We start from the raw sequence: 27,578 nt of genomic DNA on the forward strand, positions 1-27,578 counted from the left end.
CCCCAAAATATATATACACCTAGATCCTGTCAATGTGACCTTATTTGGAAAAAACAGTCTTTGCAGACATAATTTAATTGAGAATCTCAAGATAAGATCATTCTGGATTGTGGTGGGCCCTAAATCCAATAAAAGTGTCCTTAGGAGAGAAGGGAAGAAGAAACACATCAGGGAGATGATTTGAAGTCAGAGGCAAGGACTACAGCAATGCATCTACCTACAAGCCAGGGAACACCAAGGATTGCTGAATGCTGAGAAAAAGCCATGCCCAGTAGCCCCCCTTTTATCTGAGATTTCACTTTCCACAGTTTCAGTTACCTGAGGTCTGTGGTCTGAAAATATTCAATGAAACATCCCAGAAATAAACAATTCATAAGTTTTAAGTCGCTACCATTCTGAGTAGTGTAATGAAATCTCACACTGTCTTGCTTCATCCCACTTGATATATGAATCATCTCCTTGTCCAGTATGGATACCTCCTGTGGATATAATGGTGTGTGCACAGCGTCTAAGCTCCCCACCCATTAGCCACTTAGTAGCCGTCTTGGTTATCACATTGGCTGCCATGGAATCACACTGTTTGTCTTCAAGAAAAGTTTATTTGACTTCATAATGGCCTCAAAATACAAGAGTGTAATGATACTGGCAAGTCGGGTATGCCAAAGAAAAACTGTAAAGTGCTTCCTTTGAGTGAAAAGGTGAAAGCTCTTAATAAGGAAAGAAAAAACACACAGGCTGAGGTTGCGTAGATCTGCAGTAAGAGGGAATCTTCTATCCGTGAAATTGTGAAGAAGGGAACAGAACGTTGTGCAGTTTTGCTGTCGCACTTCAAACTGCAAAAGTTACAGCCACAGCACGGGATAAGAGCTTAGTTGAGATGAAAAGGGCGTTAAGCTTGTAGGTAGAAGACATGAACAGAAATGTGTTCTGATGAACAGAATTGGGCTCACTACTATCTGTGGTTGTAGACATCTACTGGGGGTCTTGGAACACATCCTCCGGGAACAAGGTGGGACCTTCTGTAATGGATTCTCTTAGAGCTTCTGGACTCCAGATCTGAGAAAGAATACATTTCCGTTGTTTTAAGCCACCCAGTTTCTGGTAATTTGTTACCTCCAGGAAACTATGGGAACTAAGAAACTAGGAAACTTAGGAACTAAACTAGGAAACCAAGTTTAGGAAATGTCAAGAAAAGCCTTATAAAATAGACACTGAGGGAAAGAAACTTACCTTACCTTGTCACCAAAGGGAAGACAAGGAAAAGAAAACTGCTTTACCAGCCCGAATAAAAAGCCTGCTCAGCAATCAACAGCTCTTTTCCCCTCTCTGACAATTGCAGGATGTTGGCAGGGTTCTCAATGGACAAACTGCATTAGAATCATGTAGAGTATGGACCGGGCACGGTGGCTCACGCCTGTAATCCCAGCATTTTGGGAGGCCAAGGCAGGTGGATCACCTAAGGTCAGGAGTTCAAGACCAGCCTGGCCAATATTGAGAAACCCCTTTTCTACCAAAAATACAAAAATTAGCTGGGCCTGGTGGTGGGCGCCTGTAATCCCAGCTACTCGGGAGGCTGAGGCAGAAGAATCGCTTGAACCAGGGAGGCAGAGATTACAGTGAGTGGAGATCACACTGCTGCACTCCAGCCTGGGCGACAGAGCGAGACTCCTCGCAGAAGGATCAATCACATCAGGCACAGAAGGATCCACAGGGAAAAGATTCACATCCACCCACAATTGCCCTGGAGAAGGAAGGGGAGAGACAAAACAAACGAACAAACATGTAGAGTATGAATGAACCAGACAATAGGGTTGGGGCCTAGGTATCTTACGCACAAAGAAATTTTGAGGACCACTGTTTTGAAGGTCAACAGTTCTAACTGCCCCCTCATATGCCTCAGTGTTTCACAAAGTGAGTTGTGAGAACAACCAGTGATGTTCAGAATGATTTTAGCATGGAAGACTTATGCCTTCATTTCATTGTGCATTTAAATGTTAAATACAACTGGTATCTCACAAACCAATAATTTCACAGATATTATTGCTTACGATGAAGCCAAGTAAAAATCTAAGGTGAAATTTACTAAGTGCATAAAGGAGCAGACTGTAGATGGATATAAGGTAACTCATGAGGGTGGCACATGAACAGGTGAAATTCAGGAAGCCAATGCAAGTGTGCCCGGAGGGAAGTGGTTCTCTGAATCTGCCCTCTTGACAACAGTGCTCATTCCATCCTCCCGCATTTTACATCAGGCACAGAAGGATCCACATAGAAAAGATTCACACCCACCACAATTGCCCTGGAGAAGGAAGGGGAGAGACAGAGAGCCTTTCCTTACATACCACGGAGCCTCAGAGTTAAGCCAGGTGCCCCTGCCTGTCTCTACGTGGAGAACAATTGAACATGGATGGAAGTAGCCGGCTCCTAGGACGGGTGGCAGTATACGTGCATGTGTTGGTGGTCATTGAGACTTGTGTGGCCTGATTCTGTATTGTGCATGATTTGCTTCTCTGGCCACAAATAGGTCTCACAGTGAAGACAGCAGAACCAGATGGAGTAGGGGCTCAAGGAACAGGTAGCCACACCAACACTTCCCAGGGGTTCAGCCCTTTGCAGGCCACAGAGCAACAGGATTGTTGAATGTCAGAGTGAAAGAGCCCGCAGACACCAAGCGATCCAAGTCTCTCATTTTCCAGTTGAAAAACAGGAATAGAGAGAGAGAGTCTTCTGGTCAAGGTAGCAGCACTGACTGGTAACTGAAGTTGGTCGTATCAGTTAAAGCGTCCTTTTCCAGAGTTCTGTTACGATACATGACACTCCAGTTCCCTAGTAGGGACTCATGACTGCCTGTCTCCCTGGCAATGACAGAAATGCCAATCCTATTCGACTCATTTGGTGATTTGGTATAGGATTCAGAGGGGCACGCGGCGAAGGCTGAGCGAGCGCTGTCTGTGGTGAAGCTCATCACGGGATGAGGCCATGCCCCACGCAGCTCAGTCACAGCTGGGTTTGCGATGATGCACCCAGAGTAGTTGTTTTGGGTGGGGGCTGCGAGGAACTCATAAAAGATGTCAGAGGAGGAGAAAGTTGGCAAGAAGTGGATGCTTTCATCTGCAGAGACAGGCCCCTGAGCCCTAAAAAAAAAAAAAACACCCCCCCGCCACACACACACATACACACAAAAGTTCACCCACTACACCTGCCTTCCCCAGATGGGGCTCCCTGCGCAACGCCTCCTAGTCCTCCGGGATTTTCCAACGGTGGCGCAAGCTCCTCCCTCGCCCGAGCTGGACCCAAGCGCCCGCCAGAGCCGAGACTTGGGGGCGGTGAGGAGTGGGCCCCGCTCGCGGCCATTGGTTGTGCGGCCTATAGGGGCGGAGGGACGACGCGCGGGCTGTGCAGAGCAGGCAGCCGCGGTCCACTCCCGCTGCGCCCGCTGTCCGCCGTGCGCCCAGACTGCGCGCCGCGCCGCTGCGCCCGACATTTCCGAGGACGGCTTCGCGGGCGCGCATCGTCCAGACGGGAGCACAGCCCCACCGCGAGCGCAGGAGACCGGCCGGGAAGTCGCGCGTCCTGACCTGCAGGTCAGTGAGGGAGACTTGCAGGGTCCCGAGCTCTGGGGGTGAACGTCCCCTACGCGGAGGGCGCCCCGACTCCTTGCCTGGGGCGGCCTCGGGTCCTGGAGGCGAGCTGCCTCCCAGACTTCCCGAGATCTGGGCTCCCGGAGATCTGGTTCCTTTCTGTGGAACACCCCCAAATCTATCCCTTTCGCGGTGTCCTTACTGTCCCGAGAAGCAATCGCAGCCCGGCTCTCCGAGTCTCGGGGTGACTCCACCGGCTGCAGTAGGAGCTGCGAGGGGCCCTGAGAGCAATGTCCTTGGCCCCGGCATGACCTGCCTCGGTCCCAGACACTGGGAGCCGGGAAGGTCTACCCTCGCTCTGCAAGGTGGATTCCTCCATGCAAGTGTAGACAGTTCTACACTTTGCAGAGTGTGTGTCTAGGTGCATTTTGTTTGCTTTTGCCTTTGTGGTCTGTGGAGTGTCATTCTTGGGTTTGTTTTGCTCCTGTCTGATTTTCTAGGGTCATTTGTGTCCCTTCCCGGGAACGGGGACTCGCCATGCGCACACTGACAGCTGGCTTTGCACCTTAAGGCGCTGGAGAGTCTTTTCGCCCGTCTTCGCGTGGCCCTAAATCCGGGGAAGTTTTATGTGGCGCTGAGCACTTGCGTTTCCCAGGAGTGTTTTCCCTAGCTCCCAGAAACCCAGTAGGTAACTGCGCCAGCGACCCTTCCCTTTTCCTGGGTCTGATGAGACACTGGAATCCTGCCTTTCCCTGTCGAGGTGTGAGGAATGATGGGCAAATTGCTTCAATTCTGCTTTAGGAAAGGTATATGTAATGTGCCCTCCTCCAGAGAGCAGAGGGGTTCATTCACAGAAATCTCTTGTTGAGGACCAGGATTGGGGCTATGCCTGCCCGCTTTCCTCCACCAGATACCCGGGTTCCATCGGACTCGGGTTTGATCTCAGACTCTGCAGACCGAGTCTGTTTGTTAATGTTCTTCATTTCCTCTCCCTGTTAATTTTCCTTCGGAAAATGTTCTGCTAAAGTAAGTACTTCGGTAGTTCTTTGTGGTAGATGATGGGCTCCGATGGCTAGAGGACGTCTCAAAGCCATCGCATCTGGTACCGTCTACACTACAGGTGCAAAGGGCGGGGAAACTGATAGCGTTGCTGTCCTGGGTCGGACCCGCGGGACTACTCCCTAAGACCTTTCTCCTAGGTGCCTTCTCCTAGGTGCTTCCAGGATTCATTGTTCAGACAACAGCCTGTCAACAGGAAAAGAGGCACAAGTGACAGTCTTTTCTTAAAGGGTTTGCCTCTTAAAGCAGTCTTGCGGAGCCCCATGCACCCTCTGAAAAAAAAAAACAATATTTAATTGCTGAATTATACAACTAGTCTGGGTGTCTCAGCTTATTTGTGATCGTGCCCATAGAGGTTCTTAAATATCTTTTTGTAACTAAATTCTCTTCATTTTACTAAGTAGAGTGGTGTCTTTTCCCCCGCCACCACCACACACAGAACACCGTTTTTAGCTGATCTGTAATGCAAATTGCCTTTTGGAGGGCTTGTGAGTGAGGCTGCCTGGTCTCAGAGCCTCCCTCAGCCCATGCCCTAGTCACCCGCAAATGCTGGACATCCTAGGGCCGCCGAAGCATCTGCCAACCTCGGAAGTAATCTGGAAATACTGAGATCCAGCACGTGGGTGGGATATTCCATTTTCACGTTTTGGCTTTGAGGGGCTTATTATTTTTGATTCCTCTATATAAGGCAAAGTGTTTTGAAGAGCTGAACACACACATTGATTGTTCTCATTAAAGAAACCTAAAGAAACCTGTTGTAAGGTAAGATCGAGTCCATTCTCCCTTGCTGTTGGTTCGTTCAGTTCAACAGATTTTACTAGATGTCTACGATGTGGACAAAAGCATCAGGAGTTAAGAGAGAAATAACTGTGTGATTGCATGTGGCATCAACTCCACGAGTTTATTTGCAGGTTTCCTGGGTTTCTTTTTCTTTTTTCTTGTTTTTAGTGAGAGCAGATGAAGAATGACAGAGCTGATTTGTAAGAATGACCAACCATACTAACCTTTAAGCAAACTTGGAGTTATACATTCAGTATAAAAAAGAAAGACTAACTCATCACAGGCAAAATTCTGATTCAGCCTCTATGCTAGATCAAGTCTGAGCTCATTTGATGATCGTTCTTCTCTGGCTTACTCTTCTCCCTGTACTTATATTACAACATTTTTGGGGGCTCCTTTTTTGTTTAAAGTTTGTAGAGTTTGTATGAGCATTTTTATACTTAATTAGTTTATAATGAAGAAGTGAAAAATAAAATTATGGCTGAATGTTTATGTTTTGTTCATCTGAGTTTTTTAAGTAGTAAGTTAAGAATCTGAAAAAATACATTTCTGAATGGCCCTGGATGCCAGGCACTATGTAGGTCCCACTTACCTGGCTCCTGGTACCCATAAGCCATTCAGTAAATATTTGTCAAATGAAACTAAAAGTCAAAAAGTAGTGCCGCAGAGAATGTTGTTTTCTTCAAATATCTACTTGTGGAGCCTATTATATTGTATTAGTATATTGATACAAAGTATTATAGGCCTAATTTTTATAGACTTTCATGATTGTTTATAATGAGAGCTAAAAATAATAATAATAAAGCCTTTAAGTTAGTTAATGGAATAGGGAACCCAACAAGGAAGAAGGTCAAGCTTTAAGCCCACAAATTGGCAGGATTTCTTTTAGCCAGCATATGTACCTAGAGGATTCAAGCCAGAGACTTAGATGAAGAAGCCCTTCGTATGCGTATGTGGCCCAACCTTTGATTTAGAATTCAGGAAGTCTATCTGTGCATTCACTGGCCATTTCAGGGGCCGGGCAACAGTCTACTGGGCCAAATTCTGTGGTCCCTTCTGTTCTGATTCTGACTTGTGGCAGATGTGTCCCTAGGATAAAATGTCTTCATGTTCAGTCTCATGACATTAAATGCATCCTTCAAGAGTTCCTTATGAATATAGGAAATAGTCATTATTTAGCCTTTACTAAGTTCGGAACATTTTTTTGAAAAAAAAAAAAAAGATAAAGATATCTGAGCCGTCAAACAGTCGTACACACTTTAACATATCTCTAAGTATGAAGAGGGATATACTATTCTCATATCTTAAGTAGAACATCGACAACATCCTGTAAAATGCGATGCTTCCTCAAAGTACATTTAAGCCCTATTAGGAAGATTGACTTTCTGGCATCAGCCTGAGAGTGAAACTTTGAAAAAAAAATGGTAGAAATGAACTATTTCAAAGGTTTGTGTTAAGTATAGACAGTACAGAAAAAGAGAGGGGAAGGAGGAGGGGGAAGAGAAAAAACAAGTCCTGGGCTTAAAAACCAGCAGTATTTTCATGGCATATGCTATAGTCAAATTTTATTTCTATTTCTTAATGAAAATACCTTTATTATTTTTTCTGATGTTAATACACATTCTTTTTGTCAAAATATAAATATAGAAATGCACAAAATAGAATGTTAACATGCCCCGTAATAGTAGTACCCTCTGACAAAAACATATGTTAACAGCTCGGTATGTAACCTCTTGTTTTGTTTTGTTGTTTTAGCATCTAAAATATATGTGTGTGTAATAGTAGTAGCAGTAGTACTTGTTGTTTTACAAAAATGGAATCATACTATACACTATTCTGAAGGTTACTTTCTTGACTTAGTCATAGATGTTCAGCATGTTTTCATGTTAGAAAATACGGTCCTTTTTCACAGGGAGGGGAACAACACACACTGGGGCCCTTCGGGGTGGGGTGGTGGGAGGGAGAGCATCAGGGAAAATTAGCTAATGCATGCTGGGCTTAATACCTACGTGATGGGATGATAGGCGCAACAAACCACCATAGCACATGTTTACTTATGTAACAAACCTACATGTCCTGCACATGTATCCTGGAACTTAAAATTAAATTAAATTTAAATATATATATACACATATATATACACACACACACACACACATATATATATAGCCCTTTTTAATATAATAGGATCAAGAGACTCCACTCTGTGACACTTCTGTCATTTCTTTAACTAACCCTTGACTCATGGACATTTTAGTAGCTTCATTGTTTAGCTGCAGAATACATCTTTGTGCATGTACTTTCAAACTTCTCTGATTTTTTTCTCCATTGGATAAATTCTTAAAATGTATCATTTACACTGTTATCCTATAATGCTACCTAGTTTGTGTGAAAAGAGAAGCACTCCAATAGTTCATGCAACAAGCAGTAGACCTTCCTCACTATGACCCGTTCTTCCCTATGCCTGGCACATAATACTCTTTTCCTTAAAAAAAAAGTTTTTATTAGCAGTTAACATTCCTATAGAAAACTACACAGATCATAAAGACATATCATAAAGACATAATTTATGTGCTCATTTTGACACACCCATATAAATGGTACCAGGCTCAAAAAAAAAAAAAAAAATTTACTAATGCATGTTGAACATCCCTAATCCAAAAATTGAAAGTCTGAAATGTCCCCAGATCTTAAACTTTTGAGCATTGGCATGATGCCACAGTGCACAGTACCCTTTTCATCAAAAGGCAGCATGGCAGGTTGAGACTGGAAGCCTGCTGTTTGTTGTCGGTGCTGTTGAACAGCTGATACAAGTATTCTTGAGATGCAACTGTACCGCTTAGTCAGTGTTTTTGTTTGCTGTTTGTTTGTTTTGAGATAGAGTCTTGCTCTATCACCCAGGCTGGACAGTGCAGTGGCACGATCTCGGCTCACTGCAACACCCGTCTCCCGGGTTCAAGCAATTCTCCTGTCTCAGCTTCCCGAGTAGCTTGGATCACAGGTGCCTCCCACCACACCTAGCTAATTTTTGTATTTTTAGTAGAGACGGGGTTTCACCACATTGGCCAGTCTGGTCTTGAACTCCTGACTTCAAGTGATCCACCCGCCTCAGCCTCCCAAAGTGCTGGGATTACAGGTGTGAGCCACTGCACCTGGCCTGCTTAGTTACCCTTGAACACATTTTTTTCTGTGTATTAACGATGTCATGTATTTTAGTGTTCAGTATTTATGTGTGAATAAGTGTAAGAAAATAATTGCTATGAGTAGCATATAAATTCAGTCAGGAATTATGGTGACACCAAATAACCACAAATTGTCCCCATGGGTAGCTAAGATAGTGACATTTTTGCTTTCTGATGGTTCAATGCACACAACTTTGTTTCATGCAAAAAAAATATTAAACATATTGTATAAAATTACCTTCAGGCTATGTGTATAAGGTGTATATGAAACATGAATGAATTTTGTGTTTAGACTTGGGTCCCATCCCCAAGATATCTCATGTATATTCAAATATTCCAAAATCCAAAAAAAAATTCAAGATCAGAAACACTACTGGCCCAGAGCATTTTCGATAAGGGATACTCAATCTCTACCCTCTGCCGTTCCCCTCTCCCCTCAAGGCAAACCTGTCGTTCTAACAACTACTCATGGGAAAGTCCTTGGTGAGCTTGGATGCTAGTCTCAGACCTTCAGAAAGACTTCTTGCCAACAAAATGGGTGCAGTTGAATGGAATGAGCTTCCAAGATCCTTCCAAGTCTGTCCAAGTGTCACCTTATTATCCCTGTCAGTTTTGGTCTTACATTTTTCCACTGAACTCCCTGCTTGGCACATATTTTGATTCATATGATAAAAAGCCTCTGGTTTAAAAAAAATTACTTCTTTTTTGTCTGCCTTCCTCTTGTCAGCCACTCAGCTCAGTTCTGAGTACAGAGTGGATCTAGGGTTGGAAAGTGGGTGCTGGACCCTCAATTTGTGGTCTCTGTCACTAGCTGGAGTTCCTACTACATATCCTTTTTCAAAAACAAGTGACATATAAACAATGACCTTCAAACTTCACTTAACTTTTGGGGCCGTCGTTTTCCTGACTGCTAAAGACTTGTAGCTCTCCGATTCTGTGAAAATTGTTTTCTTTTGTTGTTATTGCTGCTTGTGTGGTTTTGGTTTTTGATGGTTTTACTCGTTTTTTGTTTTGTTTTGTTTTGTTTTGTTTTGTTGTTTCTGGTTTTGAGACGGAGTGTCTCTGTTGCCAGGCTGGAGTGCAGTGGTGCGATCTCTGCTCACTACAACCTCCGCCTCCCGGGTTCAAGCAATTCTCTTGTTTTTTAACAGGGGAAAGTTAAGATTGAGAGGAACTACAAGGGAAAACAAAAGAATAAATTAGGTATCTGATACATATTTGCAGTTAGTTGTATGATTAATGAAAAAAGAGAATATTTGCTTCTCTTGTGCTCATCTGTTTTCATTCCTCTTATTATTTTCCTAAGAAGCTGAGGTTTTTGGATTAGTTCCCTGGCACAGTGCTGGTAAGGAGATTGCTGCTCACATCACCATGGCTATGATCTGCGTCGAGTACTACTCGAAGCATAGTCCATGCACCAGCACCCATTTGAATTATTACTTATTCGTCATGAGATACAGAGCTCGTGCCAGAATATAAATCAAATAAGGCACTAGGCATACTTTTTAGTTTAACTATTTCTTTTCTTTCTCTTTCTTCTTTTGTAGCAAGACTTTCCTGATGAAGGAAGCACTGTATTTATTGCAAGTTTCTCATCTCACAGGGACCTGTAACCAACATGTCACTGAGGGAGCCAGATGGCTGCTTTGAGTAGCCCAGATCTCCAAAGTAGTACTTTGTAGTCAAATTGAAAATTTTATAAACATGTAAACATTTTCTTTTTCTGTGCTGATTTGCTATTGAATTTTTCGAGCATTTTTGTTGCATTTTGGTTTGGTTTGGTTTAGCATTGAGGTGGAGTAGCTAACAATCCTATGGTATGTGATATTCCTGAATGTAGTGAATTATAAGCTTCCCCTACAATGATCATGAAGTGGGTATTTTCCTTGACCTTTTTTATTTCCACAGATGAGCACAGTGTCATAGGTCGTGATGATAAAAGACTTGTAATTTTCAAAGGATGGAATTATCATGGAGTTTAATTTAAGGAATTCTTTTTAAAATGCATTCTGGCTCATATTCAGCCAGAGCTTTATCGTCTCACTATGGTAAACTCTCTTGACTTTTATTGTGCCCTTCAGAATACATTTGTTACAATCCTCCAGCTTGTTCACAAGAATGTATTTCAGTATTTCCAGCACACTCCTCCATCCTTTCCTCAATTATCCTGGTGAACAGTTGACCAAATGAAATCTTAGCTTTCTTAGACATTGTTGAAAGATACAATTGGTTTATTTTTTAAAGTATGGCCAGAGTTTGCCCTGGAACCAGAAATTATTAAATTTTATTGCCATAACTGAAGCATTTCTAAAATTTAGAGAGGGTTCATCATCATTATTCTTTACTGTTGATGCTTACCCCCTTTGAGTAATCTTTATGATTTTACACAAGATCATTTATTCATTTGTTAAATAAATATTCTTTTGCTTGTAAAGACAATAAACATGAGCTATCTCTCCAAGAAGCTTCAAGTTTCTTTATTCCCTTATTCTTTCATTCATGCAGCCATCTAACAAATGCTGATTGATCATCTTTATGCCACATTCTGTACTGGTCTGTGGATATAAGATAAGTGAATTGTTATTTCTTTATTCTAGGACTTCCCAGTCTGTTAAAGCAGATAGGTGAATAAATACCATAAGTATAATAAAATGTGAGAAATGCTAGCATAGAAAGGTACAGAAAGTATGCTGAGAATGCAGTGGAGGGAGCCAGAAATTTGCATAGAGAAAGTAGGTAGGGATTTCTATTAGGTGAATAATAAACAGATGAGATGGCTTGAGTACAGACCTGCAGTGAGTAAATTGGATTTGGGTTCAAGTTAGGGAGATGATATGTACACATATAAGGATTAAACATAAGTATTTTTTTAATTGGGGAATTGAAAACAGTATGTTATAGCTGGAACATGAATCTTAGGTACAGTGGTAAAAATGAGACTGGAAAAGTAGCCTGTGGCCAGATCATAAGGGACAGATCATATAACAGAAGTCTTAGATTTCTCACTGTAGCTGGCAACTATACAAATTATAGATGCATTAGACTTATGCACACAATGATAATATTCTATCCCTTCCTGTACATTGTTAAGAAGTATTTGTGCAATGTATGATTGAATGCAGCAAAGAATATCATTTTTCTTTTTCCTCTTTATTTTATTTATTTATTTATTTTTTGAGATGGAGTCTCGCACTGTCACCCAGGCTGCAGTGCAATGGCACGATCTTGGCTCACTGCAACCTCCGCCTCCTGGGTTCAAGTGATTCTCCTGCCTCAGCCTCCCAAGTTGCTAGTTTTTCTTAACCAAAGGCAGTACCACTGACCCTTGTACGATGAGTTGTGTTTTCCACTAGGAGCCATGAGTTAGTCTTAATATCCTTATTGCTGCTCACCGGTTCCCACTGGAAACCATTTGGCCTGTTTAAGTAACAGCTGGTCAGGATTATCCCTATACAGTAGCAGCTCATCATATTCGAGCTTGTTAAGGAATATGTCTTTGGCTCTACCGGTAGCTAAATCTCATGCCCTTAAACCTAACGCTTCTATGAAATTAAAAGCTAACCAAAACAGCCTTTAAAACCTTCTTTCTCACCAGTGCCAAAAGAGAGTTTTAATATATTACATACACAATTCATACAACACCCAGCTATTCATAAGTTGACTTATTTATGCTCAAAATTCTTAGAGACCCATAATAAACTCAGCCATCAAAGTATAGTGAGAGCTTATGTTAGTTAGTAGAAGGAGAATGATGCTACAGTAACAAATAAGCCCCAAATCTCAGTGGCTTAAAACAACAAAAGTTTATTCATGTTGACATAAGTGTCCATGGGGCCAGCAAGGGGTGAAGATACTCACTGTGGTCACTCAAGGATGCAGACTGATAGACATTGGCAGGTACTTACACCATTATACAATCACTGCAGCAGAGGGAAGGGGTGTGGCAAATCTCACACTAGATCTTACGTTTTCTATCCAGAAGGGACATGTCACCTTTCATACATTTCATTGGTCAAAACAAGTCATACAGTCACCCTAAATTGAGAGGGAGTGGGAACATGCTATCCTACGACAGCCCTACAAGAAGGGACATCAGAAACATTTCATGAACAACATTAGTGACTACAAGTCTCAAATACATTCCTCCTCAACACACAGCCTTCCCAGAGAGAAGGAATGGAATGAACATACAATTTAGAGACGGAGAGGTGTAGACTTGAATTCCAGCCCTGCCTCTAAGTGGTTGGGTGAGCTCGGACAAGCCTTTAAATTCTCTGAGCTTGTGGGGCACAGTGGCTTACGCCTGTAATCCCAGCACTTTGGGAGGTGGAGGCAGGCATATTTCCTGAGTTCAGGAGTTTGAGACCACCCTGGGCAACATGGTGAAACCCCGTCTCTACTAAAATACAAAAATTAGCCAGACATGGTGGTGGGTACCTCTACTCCCAGCTACTGGGGAGACTGAGGCACGAGAATCGCTTGAACCCAGGAAGCAGACGTTGCACTGAGCTGAGATTGTGCCCCTGCACTCCAGCCTGGGCAACAGAGCAAGACTCTGTCAAAAAAAAAAAATTCTCTTGAGTTTTAATTTTCTCATTTGGCAAAAAAGATGGTGGGACATAATACTAACTGACTTAATGTATTGTGGTGATTAAATAAAATACACATACATATACAGACACACATCCAAAATGGTACATGCTTTTATTTGATAAATACTAGCAGCCATCATTTATGTTGCCCCTGTTCTTGTTTCTCAAACTGATTTGTCTGCACATTCTTTCTCCTCCACAAGCATCCTGGGTTTGCCTTCCTCTGCCAGTCATGCTCTGAAGACAGACTGCTACTCCTCAATGACTTGAGGATGCCCTCATCACCTCTTTCCTCTCTCTTGTACCTCCCATCACTCTTCTGCCATAATGTGTCCCTGCATCCCAGCCCACACCATTGAAACAAAAATGAACTAATACCGGATGAAAGAATAGTGAATAATGGGTGAAAGTGTAGGCTATTTCTACAAGTGAATTTACAATGCAGAGCTCACAACCTCTAAAAGTAAGTTAAAGAGCTCAGCCTTAACAAAGAACAGTCAAAGTCAGTTAAATCTTGTATTAAAGATTATCCATAATTTCCTTCAGTAAAACCATATTTATTTATATTTTTAAAAGAATGTGTAACTATTTTCTATAGGTCACTACTTTGGCAGTCTGTTTTCCACAAATAATTCCTCATTATTTTTCAGTTTCACCTTCTTACATTTTCAAGTTGAAATACGCTCTGGGAGAATTGGAGCCTACACTTGTCTATTGCTTCCATATTGTCTTTGATAGACTCTGGTCTTGAATCGTTATCTAAAATGACAACAGGCTGCTGAGGACTTGATTTCCACCCACACTTGATAGTCTGCCATATCATTTTGTTCTATGTTATGAGGAACATGTAGACATTTTCTTTGTTAACCAGACTTTTGAGTTCGCTGTGCTGCCTGTGAGAGAGAGAGCATTGGCAGTCTCGGCCGCTGTGTTCACATTGAGGATTAGCAGGACCACAGGAAACTCATATGAAGGTGCTTTCCTAATGAAGGACACAACGTCCTCTTTCTGTTTTCTCCCTTCCTAGGTGTCCTTGGAAATCTGGGTAGATGAGTAATTTTGCAGCCATGAGAGAGCACTTAGTCTCCTTGTATAGATCATGTTTTATGTAACCTCTGTCTGATATCAGACTCATCGGGTACTGACCATTTCAAGTCCCTACCTGTATCCTTAGTCATATGATTGGTGATGACTGGGGAAAAGCACTATTCATATCAATGTTTCCTATTTTTTTTTAATTGCAGCTGTATTTTGCCATGACTAGCTTCAATTTCTGAACTGTTCATTGGCCCCTATGACAAAAGAATCTGCCCTGGACTGTAAGTGAGTTCATGGGGTCAAAAGTTAAGACTCTTGCTACACTAGAGAACTCACCCAAAGCAAGGTAATTAAGGAGGTGGTTGCTAGTTATAAGAGTTGTAAAGAGTTTGAGGTTTTTTTATCTGTGGAACTTGCTATTTGCAGCCTCTTTGACTTAGCTGCCCAAGTAAAGTCTCTCCTTCTGTTTAGTTTATCTGCTGCTTCTGTTTCCTGAAGTCCCTACTTTACTTTGAACCTGGACCACATTGGCTCTTGTGGGTTCTCCCTGATCTTCTCACAGATCACCTACTTATTGGTCCTCATTAGAAAACTGCTAGTCCCAAGCTTTGACTGGGTGTTTAAACTGCAGGAGAGATATCCTTGGCTGCCTCTGAAGATGACTGATGATGTAAGATGCACATAACAGGATTACTTGCTCCTGGAGGCCCAGATGAGATTCAGTCCAGTGGGTGGTGGCAGGAGTAGAGTTGTGAATAAGGCTTACTAGTGAGTCATCATTCCTGGTCTTCAGGCAGCCTCTTCCACCACCATAGGCACAGTTCCCTGGTCGTATTCAACTTCCTCTAGTTCATCCTCTGATGCTTCACTGCAAGTGTTTGTGGCTTACTGGGCATCATGAGCTGATGGTAGCAGCAAGTAGTTGAGCTTTTCTGATGCCCACGGAAGAATCTGGCTTCTATCATTGTATTTCCTTAGAAGCATCTAACATTTTGGCTGACTTACTGCATATTTTTCCAAGCATATTTTCTTGAGTTCCTTGGAATAAATTATTTTCTTCCTCAACTTGTATGTTGAAAATTTCTAAAACTGTTGAATAGTTGCAAGAATAACAATAAATACCTATATATCTGTCAATTTTTTTTTTTTTTTTTTTTTTTTTTTTTTTTTTTTTTGAGACGGAGTCTCGCTCTGCCGCCCAGGCTGGAGTGCAGTGGCCGGATCTCTGCTCACTGCAAGCTCCGCCTCCCGGGTTCACGCCATTCTCCTGCCTCAGCCTTCCAAGTAGCTGGGACTACAGGCGCCCGCCACCGCGCCCGGCTAGTTTTTTGTATTTTTTAGTAGAGACGGGGTTTCACCATGTTAGCCAGGATGGTCTCGATCTCCTGACCTCGTGATCCGCCCATCTCGGCCTCCCAAAGTGCTGGGATTACAGGCTTGAGCCACCGCGCCCGGCCAACTATATCTGTCAATTAACCAGTTGTTAACATTTTGACACATTTGTTTTATGTATGTATGTATGTATGTATGTATGTGTGTGTGTGTGTGTGTGTGTGTGTGTGTGTGTGTGTAATTTTTTTGCTATTTTGGCCTAACCACTTGAGGGTTAGTTGCTGATAATATGAAGCTTTATGGCTAGACACTTTAATATGCATTTCCTAAGAGCAAGAACATTCTCCTATATTACAACTAGGAAATTTAATATTGGTATAATTATCTAATGTACAGTCTATATTCAAATTTCCCCAGTGGTCCTAATAATGTGCTTTATAACAAAGCTGGTCTTTTTTAATTGATCCAAGATCCACCAAGGATCTTACGTTGAGGATCCTTGTAAGGGAAGAAATCTTGAAGTCTGAATCCTACTTTTTTTCTGAGTATTCAGCTGACTACAAAACAATATAATATGGCCAAAACTGGATGTATCCAAAACTTAGCCTGCCTAAGCTGCCAATTAATAGGCATTATTCTTTTTAAATAGCCATTTTACTGTTGAAAGCATTATCACACTTTGACTGCCAGCCATAGAGGACTGGAAGAATGAGATAATTTATTTGGCAAAATTCATATGTACATGTTATGCCAAGCACTTGGCTAATATCTGGATGAGATGGGCAATTTACAGACTATGTAATCAACTAGGGTTCTATCTGTAGTTGTGTTATGAGAAACAATGGTTCATTAATTCAAGGAAATGTTATGCCTTGATTAAAGATGTCATTAAGTGAAAGACTCTGTTAGCTTGAATTCCTACTGAGAAATGCAAGACACATAACATTTATGCATATTTGTGATGTTCTAATCCATTTTTAGGGAATAGGATATTATTTAAAGCACCCTAGTTTAAACAAATACATGACTACCGTTGTCAATAGAGATAGATATAAATAGTGACCTGTGTAATTATTTTGCTAATGCTGAATTTTTTTTTCAGACAAGTGGATCCAAAATCTACCAATGATCTTGCATTACATTAAAGGGAAAATACCTCCTTAATGGGGAGTCTTTACTTTTTTTTTTTCAAATTGTGCCTATACCTGTGATCTTATGGATAGATAATGGTTGTTATTCCTTGTTGTATTCTTATGTGCAAAAATAGAGAACTTGATACATTGGTTAGTTTACATTGCTCTCTTTCTATGCATCAAGCCTCAACTATCAAGATATTTTAAGTGGCAAAGAAGTTTGGGGTCTATGTTATAGAGTGAATAAAATATTTACTGCACATCCATTCTTATAAATTAAAAATACACACACACAACAACAACAACAATAAGACATTTACAGGAACAGAGACCAACAAAAAGGTTCTCATTAAACTCGTTAGCCTGGATGCCTATGAGAGATGGAATTTCAAGTTCTTCCCTGCTCTCTTAGGACAGTTTTAGAGGCGCACAAAGGCCCCTGAGGTCTGAGGATACCTAGTAGTTTACATACAAAGGATTAAAAAATAAAAAAGCTCTGACTGACTGATTCCCAGGGATTTATGACTCACAAATTTATTTCACAAGCGCAAAATCTTTCCAAATTTCACTCTCTATAGGGAGACTGTTATGAACATTTTCTGATTGGACAAAAAATATATATTGGATACAAATTATTTTGCTATAGAAACAAAATGAGACACAAAAGAAAAGGAACAAGCACCATTCCATTGTCCTAGCACAGCATGGTTTTATGAGAATTCTATTTTATTTCACGTATTTTTTTTTTAGACAGGGTCTCTGTCACCCTGGCTGAAATGCAGTGGCACAATCATGGGTCACTGTAGCCTTGACCTCCCAGGCTCAAGCAATGCTCCTGCCTCAGCCTCCAAGTAACTGGGACTACAGGCACATGCCATCATGCCTGCATAATTTTTGTATTTTTTGTAGAGATAGGTTTTCTACATGTTGCCCAGGCTGGTCTTGAACTCCCGGGCTCAAGCGATCCTCCTGCCTCAGCCTCCCAAAGTGCTGGGATTACAGGCATAAGTCACCATGCCCAGCCCAAGAATTTTTTGAAACGTTTTGCTAAGAATAAGCAAGACTTTTTACTTTACCAATGCCATGATTTAACCAATTTTAGCTGCTCCGAGATTAAAAGATGTTTTTCTTAATATACTTCTAAAATATTGGAAATGATCAGAGCAGGGTGGAGGAAGAATTGATCCCAAAAGCTCTCATTTAAAATGCTGTAACATCTTGAAAAGTCAATCTTGCTTTTACCTTCTTTCTTCCCATTGATTCATTATGATCTTGCTTATGATCTTCAAGTCATTATTTCTCTGGCTGTTGGCTTTTTCTGTCAATCAAGTGTACAGCCAACGACCCTTTCTCCCGCTCTCTAAAAGTGGCTTTCATCATTCTGCTACTTCTTAACCAGTTCGTGTTTTCTTCAGCCTTCAGGTTACTCCTTTTCTTGTTTTGATTTAGGCCAATTACGTTAGCCAAGATGGGTCCAGTCTCCCTGAAGTGTGGGAAGTCTACTCCTTGGTCTTTTGTAAACACCATAAAATAATCATGAAAATGCTATGCCTGGACCTGGTTTTGTACTTGACCGTTTTGTCTAGAAAATTACCCATTTAGCTATATGTTTTATTCTAAGACAGTATATTTTTAAATAATTATTCTTGCTAAGGGAGTGATTTGGATACAAAATCCTCCCATGGATATAAACATACTAAAAAATGTATTAAGAATAATAGTTAACATCCGGGCATGGTGGCTCACGCCTGTAATCCCAGCAGTTTGGGAGGCTGAGATGGCAGATCATCTGAGGTCAGGAGTTCGAGACCAGCCTGGCCAACATGGTGAAACCCTGTCTCTACTAAAAATACAAAAATTAGCCAGGCATGGTGGCAGATGCCTGTCATCCCAGCTACTAGGGAGGCTGAGGCAGGAGCATCGCTTAAACCCGGGAGGTAGAGGTTGCAGTGAGCCGAGATAGTGCCACTGTACTCCAGCCTGGGAGACAGTGTGAGACTGTCTCAAAAAAAAAAAAAAAAAAAAAGAATAATAGTTTGATTTCCCCCAGAAAAACAAAGCTAAATAAATGCAAGGGACTTATACCTATAATTACTTTTGAGACTGTTTGAGGTAGATGATCAAAACAGTTAAGTTCATATCGTTTTTTGAAAGATTCTCCTGGGTTTTTTTGGTTTTTGTTTTTAGCTTCCCTCAATCAGCTGTGTTTTACATATCAAGAAAGATATATTGTGAATATTCTGAGAATTATACCTTATGTAGATAACTAATTTTTAAAGAATTAGTGCAAAATAAGTTCTCTAAAGTAAAAATATTCTGAGTATAATTATATTTATTTTTATTTTTGCTAAGGAAATAGTTTACAAAGCCTAAAAGTAATCCAGGTAGACAAAAACCATCACTAAGGGAGAGATGGAGGAGACTGGACTGAACCCAAAGCAACCTAATGACCTGCCCTGGAATTGATTCTTAAAATAAATCACTGATACCAAGCTGTTCGTTTGTCATTGCTATAATTTTTATCCACCAAAGTACTATGAAAAAATTCTGAGTGTATTTTCTGATCATTCATTTAAGCTGTAGATTTAAAAGACTGTTCATTTTTATCTTTTGTCTCACATCATCCAGTCCAGATCCATGAATTCCAATGGACGATTCAGAATCTCCATCTCCCCACCTTTCTTTGCATAACATGCCCCTCTAATTCAATGTTCTCAATGTATGATAGCAGATAGATGCAGTGTATTTCCTTAACTTGACTTTGGTTTTTATCATGCCAATTGAAGGACTCATAATGAAAGTTCACACAAAACTCTACTCTCCCAAAGCACTGTACTGATTAAGTAAAGGCGGTTCTCAAATAGGCAACTCTATGGATGGCTGAGTCAGCTTTGAGTAAGGGTAGCACAAGGCCCGGGGGTAAATGTTTGCCTTTGAATGCAAGTGAAGATTTACATTTAGAGAAGGGTGGGGGGAAGCGTGTATTGTCAGCAGTAATCTTCTCTCAGCTAGTATGACCTAAAAGGCCACTAAGCAGAGAGGAAGCATTAAGAGAGAAGATAATCATGCAAAGGGTAAAGGAATGGCTGCAAGGTCTTATATAAAACATACATTTTCTAAATAGAATGAAAAACAGCTTTGCTCAGATGTGATAAGTTCCTTTCTGGATTCTGGAAATATTCGTTTTTAGGTGTTCTACAGAGGGAAAGATCTAACACATCATCTAAAACCATTAATTCCATTCGACTATCAAATCTTCCTTTTGTGTACTGGAAAAACCATTTCATTATGTTGTGTTAATACTTTATGGCCACTTTCCTCATGGTTGAGAGGATCACCTTATGGAGTATGACAGCAGAACCTGATAATGATGGAACATTGATGTGGCATCCAACAGCCAGGCCACTCTTTAAATATAAAGTCTGCAAGGGAACAAAGCAGCTTGTCCCAGATTTCCACAACAACAACAAAACCTTTCAAATAGTCATTATTCATGTAGAAATGTATTTGAATAAAGGCCATGAAATTTAAAATTGCTGTGCCATATTTGAGGCTGGCTGGTAGCCTGAGTTTTACAAACTATCGTGTCATGGAAGTCAAGGACGTGGTGCAGGCTGTGCCCACACGCTGACTGCCATGGCTCCTGCAATGCTTATGTAAGAGCACTCACTCAGAGATGAGAGCTGGTCAACTCTTCTTCGTTTATGGAGAATGAAGGTACGTGCTAGAGAGTACATTTTTCTTCTTCCCAAACATTATTGTCCTCATAATCCTTCTGTGGGAAGGAAAGCTTCCATTCTTTAGAACAGGTCCCAGGGCTGTGGTGCTAAATGACGCAGAACCAGAGACCCCAGGTCTGCGCTGTCTATGTTGTCTCTCCGTTTCCCCACCCCACTGGGCATACGGTGAGAGACTGCACATCCCGCCTTCCTCACTTCACTAGGAGGCTGCTTTTTTGTAGATTTCTTCCCAGCCCAGGCTTTTATTCCAAGAGACAAAGGGAAAGTTGGCTGACCATGAGCTAAAACATTTCCACAGGTCTTCATTTATAATGTTGTGATCCAGCTGTCTCATTTTCCTTTCTCAAAAATCACCTTCCGAGTACAGTGATTCTGAGGAGGAAAAAAAAGCAGCAAAATCCCCACGTGGCTTTAGGTGTCACCTGAAATGAGAGTCTGCGGGCGCTGCCCCGAGACAGGTCAAGGCTATGCATTTAAGATGAAGTCTCTTTCTTCTTTTCCTCAAACCTTATCTGTTTGGGAGCAACAGCCCAAGAAGCATCATCTTGAAACACACTCATTTGATTTCATTTCCGCAGTGCCACCTCCAGCCTCATTCCACACTGCCACAATGCCTAAACACATACAGGCTGGGTCACCCTGAGCATTAGACAGCTACTGGTAAATAAACCCAGAGAGAAAGAAGATACTCCAGTTTTTAAAACTTCAATAAGGAAATGAGAATTAACTTTCTAACAGTGCACATACTCTGTTGTTTCAGAGTAGATGTAATAGTGAAATGAAATTTGTGTAGCTGTGATTTTAAATTAAGAAGCACCCTGGAAATGGTACTAAAGCTACAATATTTAGGCGGAATACTTAAGGAAGAAGGTATTTAGTTGTGAAATGTCAACTAAGGACACAAGGTTTCATTTCCTTGTTTTCTCCTATTCTTCCAAGGCCACTTAAAAGATCACATGCTTTGACCAAACCTTCTGAGCCTCATTTCCTATAAACTCTCCTGTCAACAGTTGAGGCTCGTGGTGGGGTTTTGGTCTGAAAGAAGGCAATCTTCAGGAAGTGAAAACCTACTCTTAGAATATTTACCCTGTAAAATGATATTAACAAGAGGTCTGGTAGCCGGCTGTGAGATTTACCCACTGAATTGCTGATATCAGAGTGACACTGGCTGTGCCTCCAGCCCCACTCCTAGAAAGTGATCCAGACTGGGGTAGCAGAGAAGGTAGCTTTAGAAAAATCAGCCAACTTCAGCTGAATCTTTGACCTGCACCTGTCAAAACTGTAGGACTAAGAGAGACCTTAAAAGTTCCTCTAGACTTTCTAGAAGGAACTACCTATCTACTGGTACTTTACTTGGGATGGCCTTTTATGATTTTCTAAGCAAGATTATGGAAAACGTTATCACATCTTAACTCAAGACCTCCTGGAGAAGTAGGAAAGGTAGGCATCACTGTTGTGCAAATGAGAAAAATGAAAGATCAGGACTAAACTGTGGGCTTGCCCAAGTAAGTGGCAGATAGGAACTCATTATCCAAAGCATAATTTGTCTCTTCCTACCACAGTTGAGAAAACCAAGGACACAGTTCAGGCTTGGATTCTAGTCAGTTTTCTGTCACTGTCTAGCTATGTACCCTGAGTAAATTGCCATGTCTTTGCATGTCAGTTTTCTCATCTGCAAAATGGGAATAATTCCTGCTTTCCCTGCCCTGCAAAGCAGTCATGAGGAACACACAAGATGATAGTCTTTGCCTTATCTGCCCATGCTGAAAAGAAATTATGTTTACATTTGATCCTTCCTACCAAAAGCCCTTGCTTGTCTTCTAATTACACATGTGACTTTTGTCAAATCAATTAGCTTCTTTATTTCTCTGTTTCCTCTGCTACACTTAGGAGGTTGTACTTGAACATTTTAAATAGTTTTTCCCTTCCAATCCGTGAGGCTTCTGTCCTAGTTTTCTTTTCTATGCTACCTCTGCGACTCTTTGCTATATTCCCCAAAGATGAACGGCTGGAACATTTATGTGCTGTAAAAAGCTAGGTATTGCCAAAACAGTGTAACACATTTGCAGTCCCACTGCGATTCTTCTTCTTCTTCTTTTTTTTTTTTTTTCTTGAGGATGGTCAGAAACCTGTAGCAGCCTAATGGAATTAAAATCACCAGGCAATGCAAAATGAGGAGTAGGAGTCAAATTATTTTAGAAACTACTAAGACACCATCCCTAGCCTACTCAAGAACTCACTAGGACTCATTAGACTGCGCGTCACCCAACAGGGACAGCCCTCTCTGAAGTGTCCCCACCTTAACAAGGATCATTAGTGCTGTTCAGCTCCAGCCACAGTGGCAAATGTCAACCCCTCCAAGAATCAGCTGCTTAATTAGATTTGGAGAACAGAAGGAAAAGGCAAGTTCTCCAGATAAAATGCAGGGCAGAGTTTAGGAAGAGAAAGCTAGAGGCAGAGTGAATGTTTTCCTGTTCGTTTTGCACCACAATGGAAGCAAGATTTAGAAATGCACAACAAAATTATCTAGAGCCATGCAGAGCTAGGAAGAGCATCTTTTCTGGACTAGAAGAAAGATTTATCTATCAGGAGGGATCCTCTTGTCTCACAGCCTGAACACAGTGAAGAGATTTTCTTTGCACCTGGCTAAGAAATGGTCCCCCCTCCACACCCCTTAAAACACAATACCCTACACCCACCCATCCACCAGTCCCATTATCTCCCACCACACACTAAACTCATTTTTTCCTCCATTGCTTTACAGTTCAGCATACTTCCATGTCTATCATGTTGGTCCATGCATAACACCATGAGAAGATGAAGCAGGTGTTGGACTATTTTACAGATAAGAAAAGTGATGCTCAGAAAACGTAGGTAATTTGCCCAGTTTCCCAAATATAATGGAGAACTCGGGCCTCAAACCTAAGTCTCTTGACAGCCAACCTGATACTCTCTCTACCATTCAGAGAGAATCTAACCTTTGTTCTTCTAAATGAATCTAGAGTTTTTAAATTAAATGCCTAAAGTATGTGAAACAAAGTACCTAGGTACATTTAAGGAAAAGAGTTACATAGAAATGGCACCTGAGGCCAGGCGCGGTGGCTCATGCTTGTAATCCCAGCACTTTGGGAGGCCGAGGTGGGCGGATCACGAGGTCAGGAGTTTGAGACCAGCCTGGCCAATGTGTTGAAACCCCGTCTCTACTAAAATAGAAAAATTAGGTGGGCATGGCGGCAGGCGCCTGTACTCCCAGCTACTCGGGAGGCTGAGGCAGAATTGCTTGAACCCAGGAGGTGGGGTTGCAATGAGCCAATTTCGTGCCACTGCACTCTAGCCTGGGCGACAGAGCAAGACTCCGTCTTAAAAAAAAAAAAAAAAAGAAACGGCACCTGATTTCAAGGAGATAGAATTCTCATAAACAAATCAGAATCTTATGAACATTCGATCAAAAGCAAGCTCACATGTGCAGTGATTTTCCAAAGTGTGCTAGAGGGATTTACTGGTCAGGAATTATGCTAATGAGCTCGCGAATGTATGGAATTAATTTTCTGGGGGAGGGAGGTTTGGAACTAACTTTCTGTGTTCTCATCTCAGAGTATATACTTGGAGGATCTATTGAAATCACAGCAGATGGAGCACATCATAAATGTATTTTCCCTTTTATTTTATCTTCAGCTCCTTAGAGAAACACAGCACCTAGGGTACTGTAGACAGAAAATAAAAGTTCATTTTTATATCATCATTTGTAATACAAAGACATAAATATGACTGATTCCTAGGGGAGTTATTTCATCTTGTTTCCTCCCTGGTGAGTTTTCTAATTAATCCTTACTGAAATAAAAACTAAAAATGAAATTTAAATGTGATTTTTCTGAAGAATGCACTGAGTTGCTTTTTTTTTTTTTTCCAGTCTCAATGCACACCTGATCCCCTGCTGCCTTTGAGAAATAAGAAGTTTTGTTGTGCTGATTTAACAGCCTGTGAACTCTGCGAACACGATCGTGAAAAAATGCCAATCTGTCCTGTGTAAGCCCTGTGTGAAGTTTTGACTGTAATCTACCAGATCACTGCTTCACCCTCCATAAAGATGTCTGAACCTGATGCTTCCTCGGGATTTTCGGGAAGTGTGGAGAATGGAACTTTTCTTGAGCTGTTTCCCACATCCCTGTCCACGTCAGTGGACCCAGCCTCAGGCCACCTGTCAAACGTCTACATCTATGTGTCCATATTCCTCAGCCTTTTAGCGTTTCTGCTTCTGCTTTTAATCATTGCCCTCCAGAGGCTCAAAAATATCATCTCCTCCAGTTCCTCCTACCCAGAGTATCCAAGCGACGCTGGAAGTTCTTTCACCAATTTGGAAGTCTGCAGCATCTCCTCACAGAGGTCCACTTTTTCAAACCTTTCATCCTGAGGAAAATGGAGGAGTCCTGGAGTGTGGCAGTAGTTTTGACGTCCCCTTACGGAAGTGTCGCGTGAAGCGCTGTCTCATGAAAGAAATGACCCTTTTGGCGTAGACCTGCTTCTCCTTCTCCTTTTTCTCTGATTTCTTTCCTGTTCATGATGCTTTTCATTTGGGGATGGAGACGCCAATGTTGGTGGAAATGTGTGCAAACCCCAAGGTGCGGAGTTTCACACAAATGGCTTGATGAACCTAGACTGGGCTTCTTCGGGTAGGTCAGTTCATTCCACTTTGTTGGGCGTTGTAGACTCATCTGAGGTGGCCTCTCTGTGGATGATGGACATGGACTCTTGCACTTCATTTCTTTTACAAAACCGTGAAGTCAACTGAGCCTGCAGAAACTGGCAAAATCAAGTCTGACCTACGTAGAAGTTATTTTCCATATTTAAAAGATAAAGTGGAGACACCAAATTTAAAAAGGAAGAGAGTCAATTTAGATTTAATGTGTAACATTTCTAAAACTAAGGGTAAATATATGCTAAATATTTTCTTTAACTTCACTTTAACAAGTGAAAATCACACTTATTGATGAATGTAAGTCATTTGGAAAAGTTTTGGAAGAGTTTACATTTTAATAGCAAGACAAACATGTATTATGATGGAGCTTGTAATGTATTTCTGCCTCCTGGAGTTTTATTTTGTTTTTCTGCTAATGTTTTAGTCATACTGCCCCAAAGTTGTGGCATTTTTGTGATTAATTGCTGTTACTAGTACTAAGAGAAGCACCAGAAGGGATGCCAAGAAGTTTTTATATGAATAATTTCTATCAGTGAGAATTAAGCATATGGAAAATATTCATTTAGTTGTATTTTATACAGTAATAACTCTTAGCTGTCGTGTAAGTTCCTTTATTCAATTTCATAGTCTTTATAATTTTAGTGCAGAATTATATTAAGCCTCCAAGATGTCTGATATTTGTTCACTCACATTAGGTTGCTGCAAAACTTAGAAACGAAATTGAAAATATATGTGTTATTATATACTCCACGAATGTCGCGTCTCTGATAATTAGTTGTTGTATGTTAACATAATACTCTACATCAGGATTTCAGGATGTGAGTTTGTATTAAAAACTGTAGGCACTCAAGTTGTGTAGCAGCTGGGAGCTTTAGGGATCCTAGGAGCTGCCGTGCTGCAGGCAGCAGAGTATGTCTGAACTCGGCGGGCGGGCGGCAGGGGCTGTCTGTGAAATGAGGCACACATGTGCACTCCGACATGGAATGTGGAGGAACTCAAGCTGCCCCTGAAAACAAAACAATCAAACTGCAGCTCCTTAAGAGTAAGAATTTTAATTTAATTTTGAAAATAAATGGCCCACAGGGTAAACACTGAACTTACTCAACCTACAGGAGGCCACTGCATCAACACGCCACGGTCTTCCCATGGCAACCGAATCATTCCTTGTTCAAAACATTTAATCATCTTAAGCAGTGGGGCTTCAACACACGCTTTGGTTGAATTGTGCAGTCAGCACTCTCCAGGGACTAGAATGGGGGAAAGAATCCACTATTTGCACAGGGTTTATCTTTATCATTCTAAAATGCTGAGCGAGTGGCGATCTGGGAATGAAAATCGGAAGGCTGCTGCTTCTTTCAATGCATAAGCCTCACTGAAATCAGACCACATTTAACTATTTATATATCAAAAACATCCCCGACCACCATAAGACCAGTACAGAGTTGCTGCCCTAAAATGTATAATTAGTGAAAAATTTACCTCTGCTTCCATTTAAATCATGGCAGTGGGTTGGGTGTCATTATGTAGTATAAAAACTGGACTAGATAAACTGCTATTTTAGAGCATTATTAGCATTCTCTGAATATATATGTGTGTATATATATATATTCATATATATGCTCATATACTCCCAATTAAAAGTCATATGAAAGCCACACAGGATTAACAGAGGCATCTATATTATCACTTTTGCTCTTTGACTAATCTTATGCTGTTTTGGTTATAGAGAGAAAAAAGGACATGGGTGAAGTGATTTTTTTTTTTTAAATAAAAGGACAAATTTGCCACACAACAGAACAATCTGAGTATGATCTGTCCTCGGGGTATCTTTATATCCTTTCCTTGTGAAATAGATATAAAGACTTCTGACAGCAAAACTACTTTAAAAATCAAATCAAATCAAATCTACAAGCACGCTCCCATTCCTCCCCTGCTGCAATGGTTCTTGCTCTCACTGTTTAGTAGAGAAATTAAGAGCCACATTCAAAGATGGAAAACAAGATTTGTCATTAGAAGCTTGCCAAGGTAACAGATTGTACAACTTGAGATGAATTCATGTTGTTTAAGAAGTTCAGAAAGGTTGGAAGATGGGTTTATAAATAAAGAAGTGGAGTCCATTGAAAGCCTGTTTCTTTGATTTTTTTCCAGTGAGGTGATTTATAATCTCTTCTAGAGAAGAAGCTTTTCCTAGGAATTTTAAGCATACACCACACACACAGAGAGATGTATAGAGAGACATATATTTACATATAAGTATATCACTCCTTTTCTGTACGTTCTCTCTGAAGCAGGGTCAGTAATGTGTGACCCAAATGTCAGCCTCTCCCCAGCCCCGCAAGGGTCACCTCCTTCTGGGACAGTGAGTCCCACATTTCCCAGATGAAAAGAATGATCTGGGTGCTCTGACAATAGAGAGGATCCCACGCCACACCCCAGAACTTCAGG

General features: G+C 41.2%; 1 protein-coding gene across 1 annotated transcript; it reads left to right on the top strand.

The window, feature by feature from the left end:
- The first annotated feature begins 3,312 nt into the window (after positions 1-3,312).
- Positions 3,313-24,848, top strand: SERTM1 (serine rich and transmembrane domain containing 1). Its single transcript, XM_025364769.1, has 2 exons — positions 3,313-3,584; positions 24,348-24,848. The coding sequence occupies exon 2, from the start codon at positions 24,525-24,527 to the stop codon at positions 24,846-24,848; it is 324 nt and encodes a 107-aa protein (XP_025220554.1). The 5' UTR covers positions 3,313-3,584; positions 24,348-24,524.
- The last annotated feature ends 2,730 nt before the right edge of the window (positions 24,849-27,578 follow it).

This window comes from Theropithecus gelada, chromosome 17, assembly GCF_003255815.1.
Source record: "Theropithecus gelada isolate Dixy chromosome 17, Tgel_1.0, whole genome shotgun sequence".
Lineage (NCBI taxonomy): Eukaryota > Metazoa > Chordata > Mammalia > Primates > Cercopithecidae > Theropithecus > Theropithecus gelada.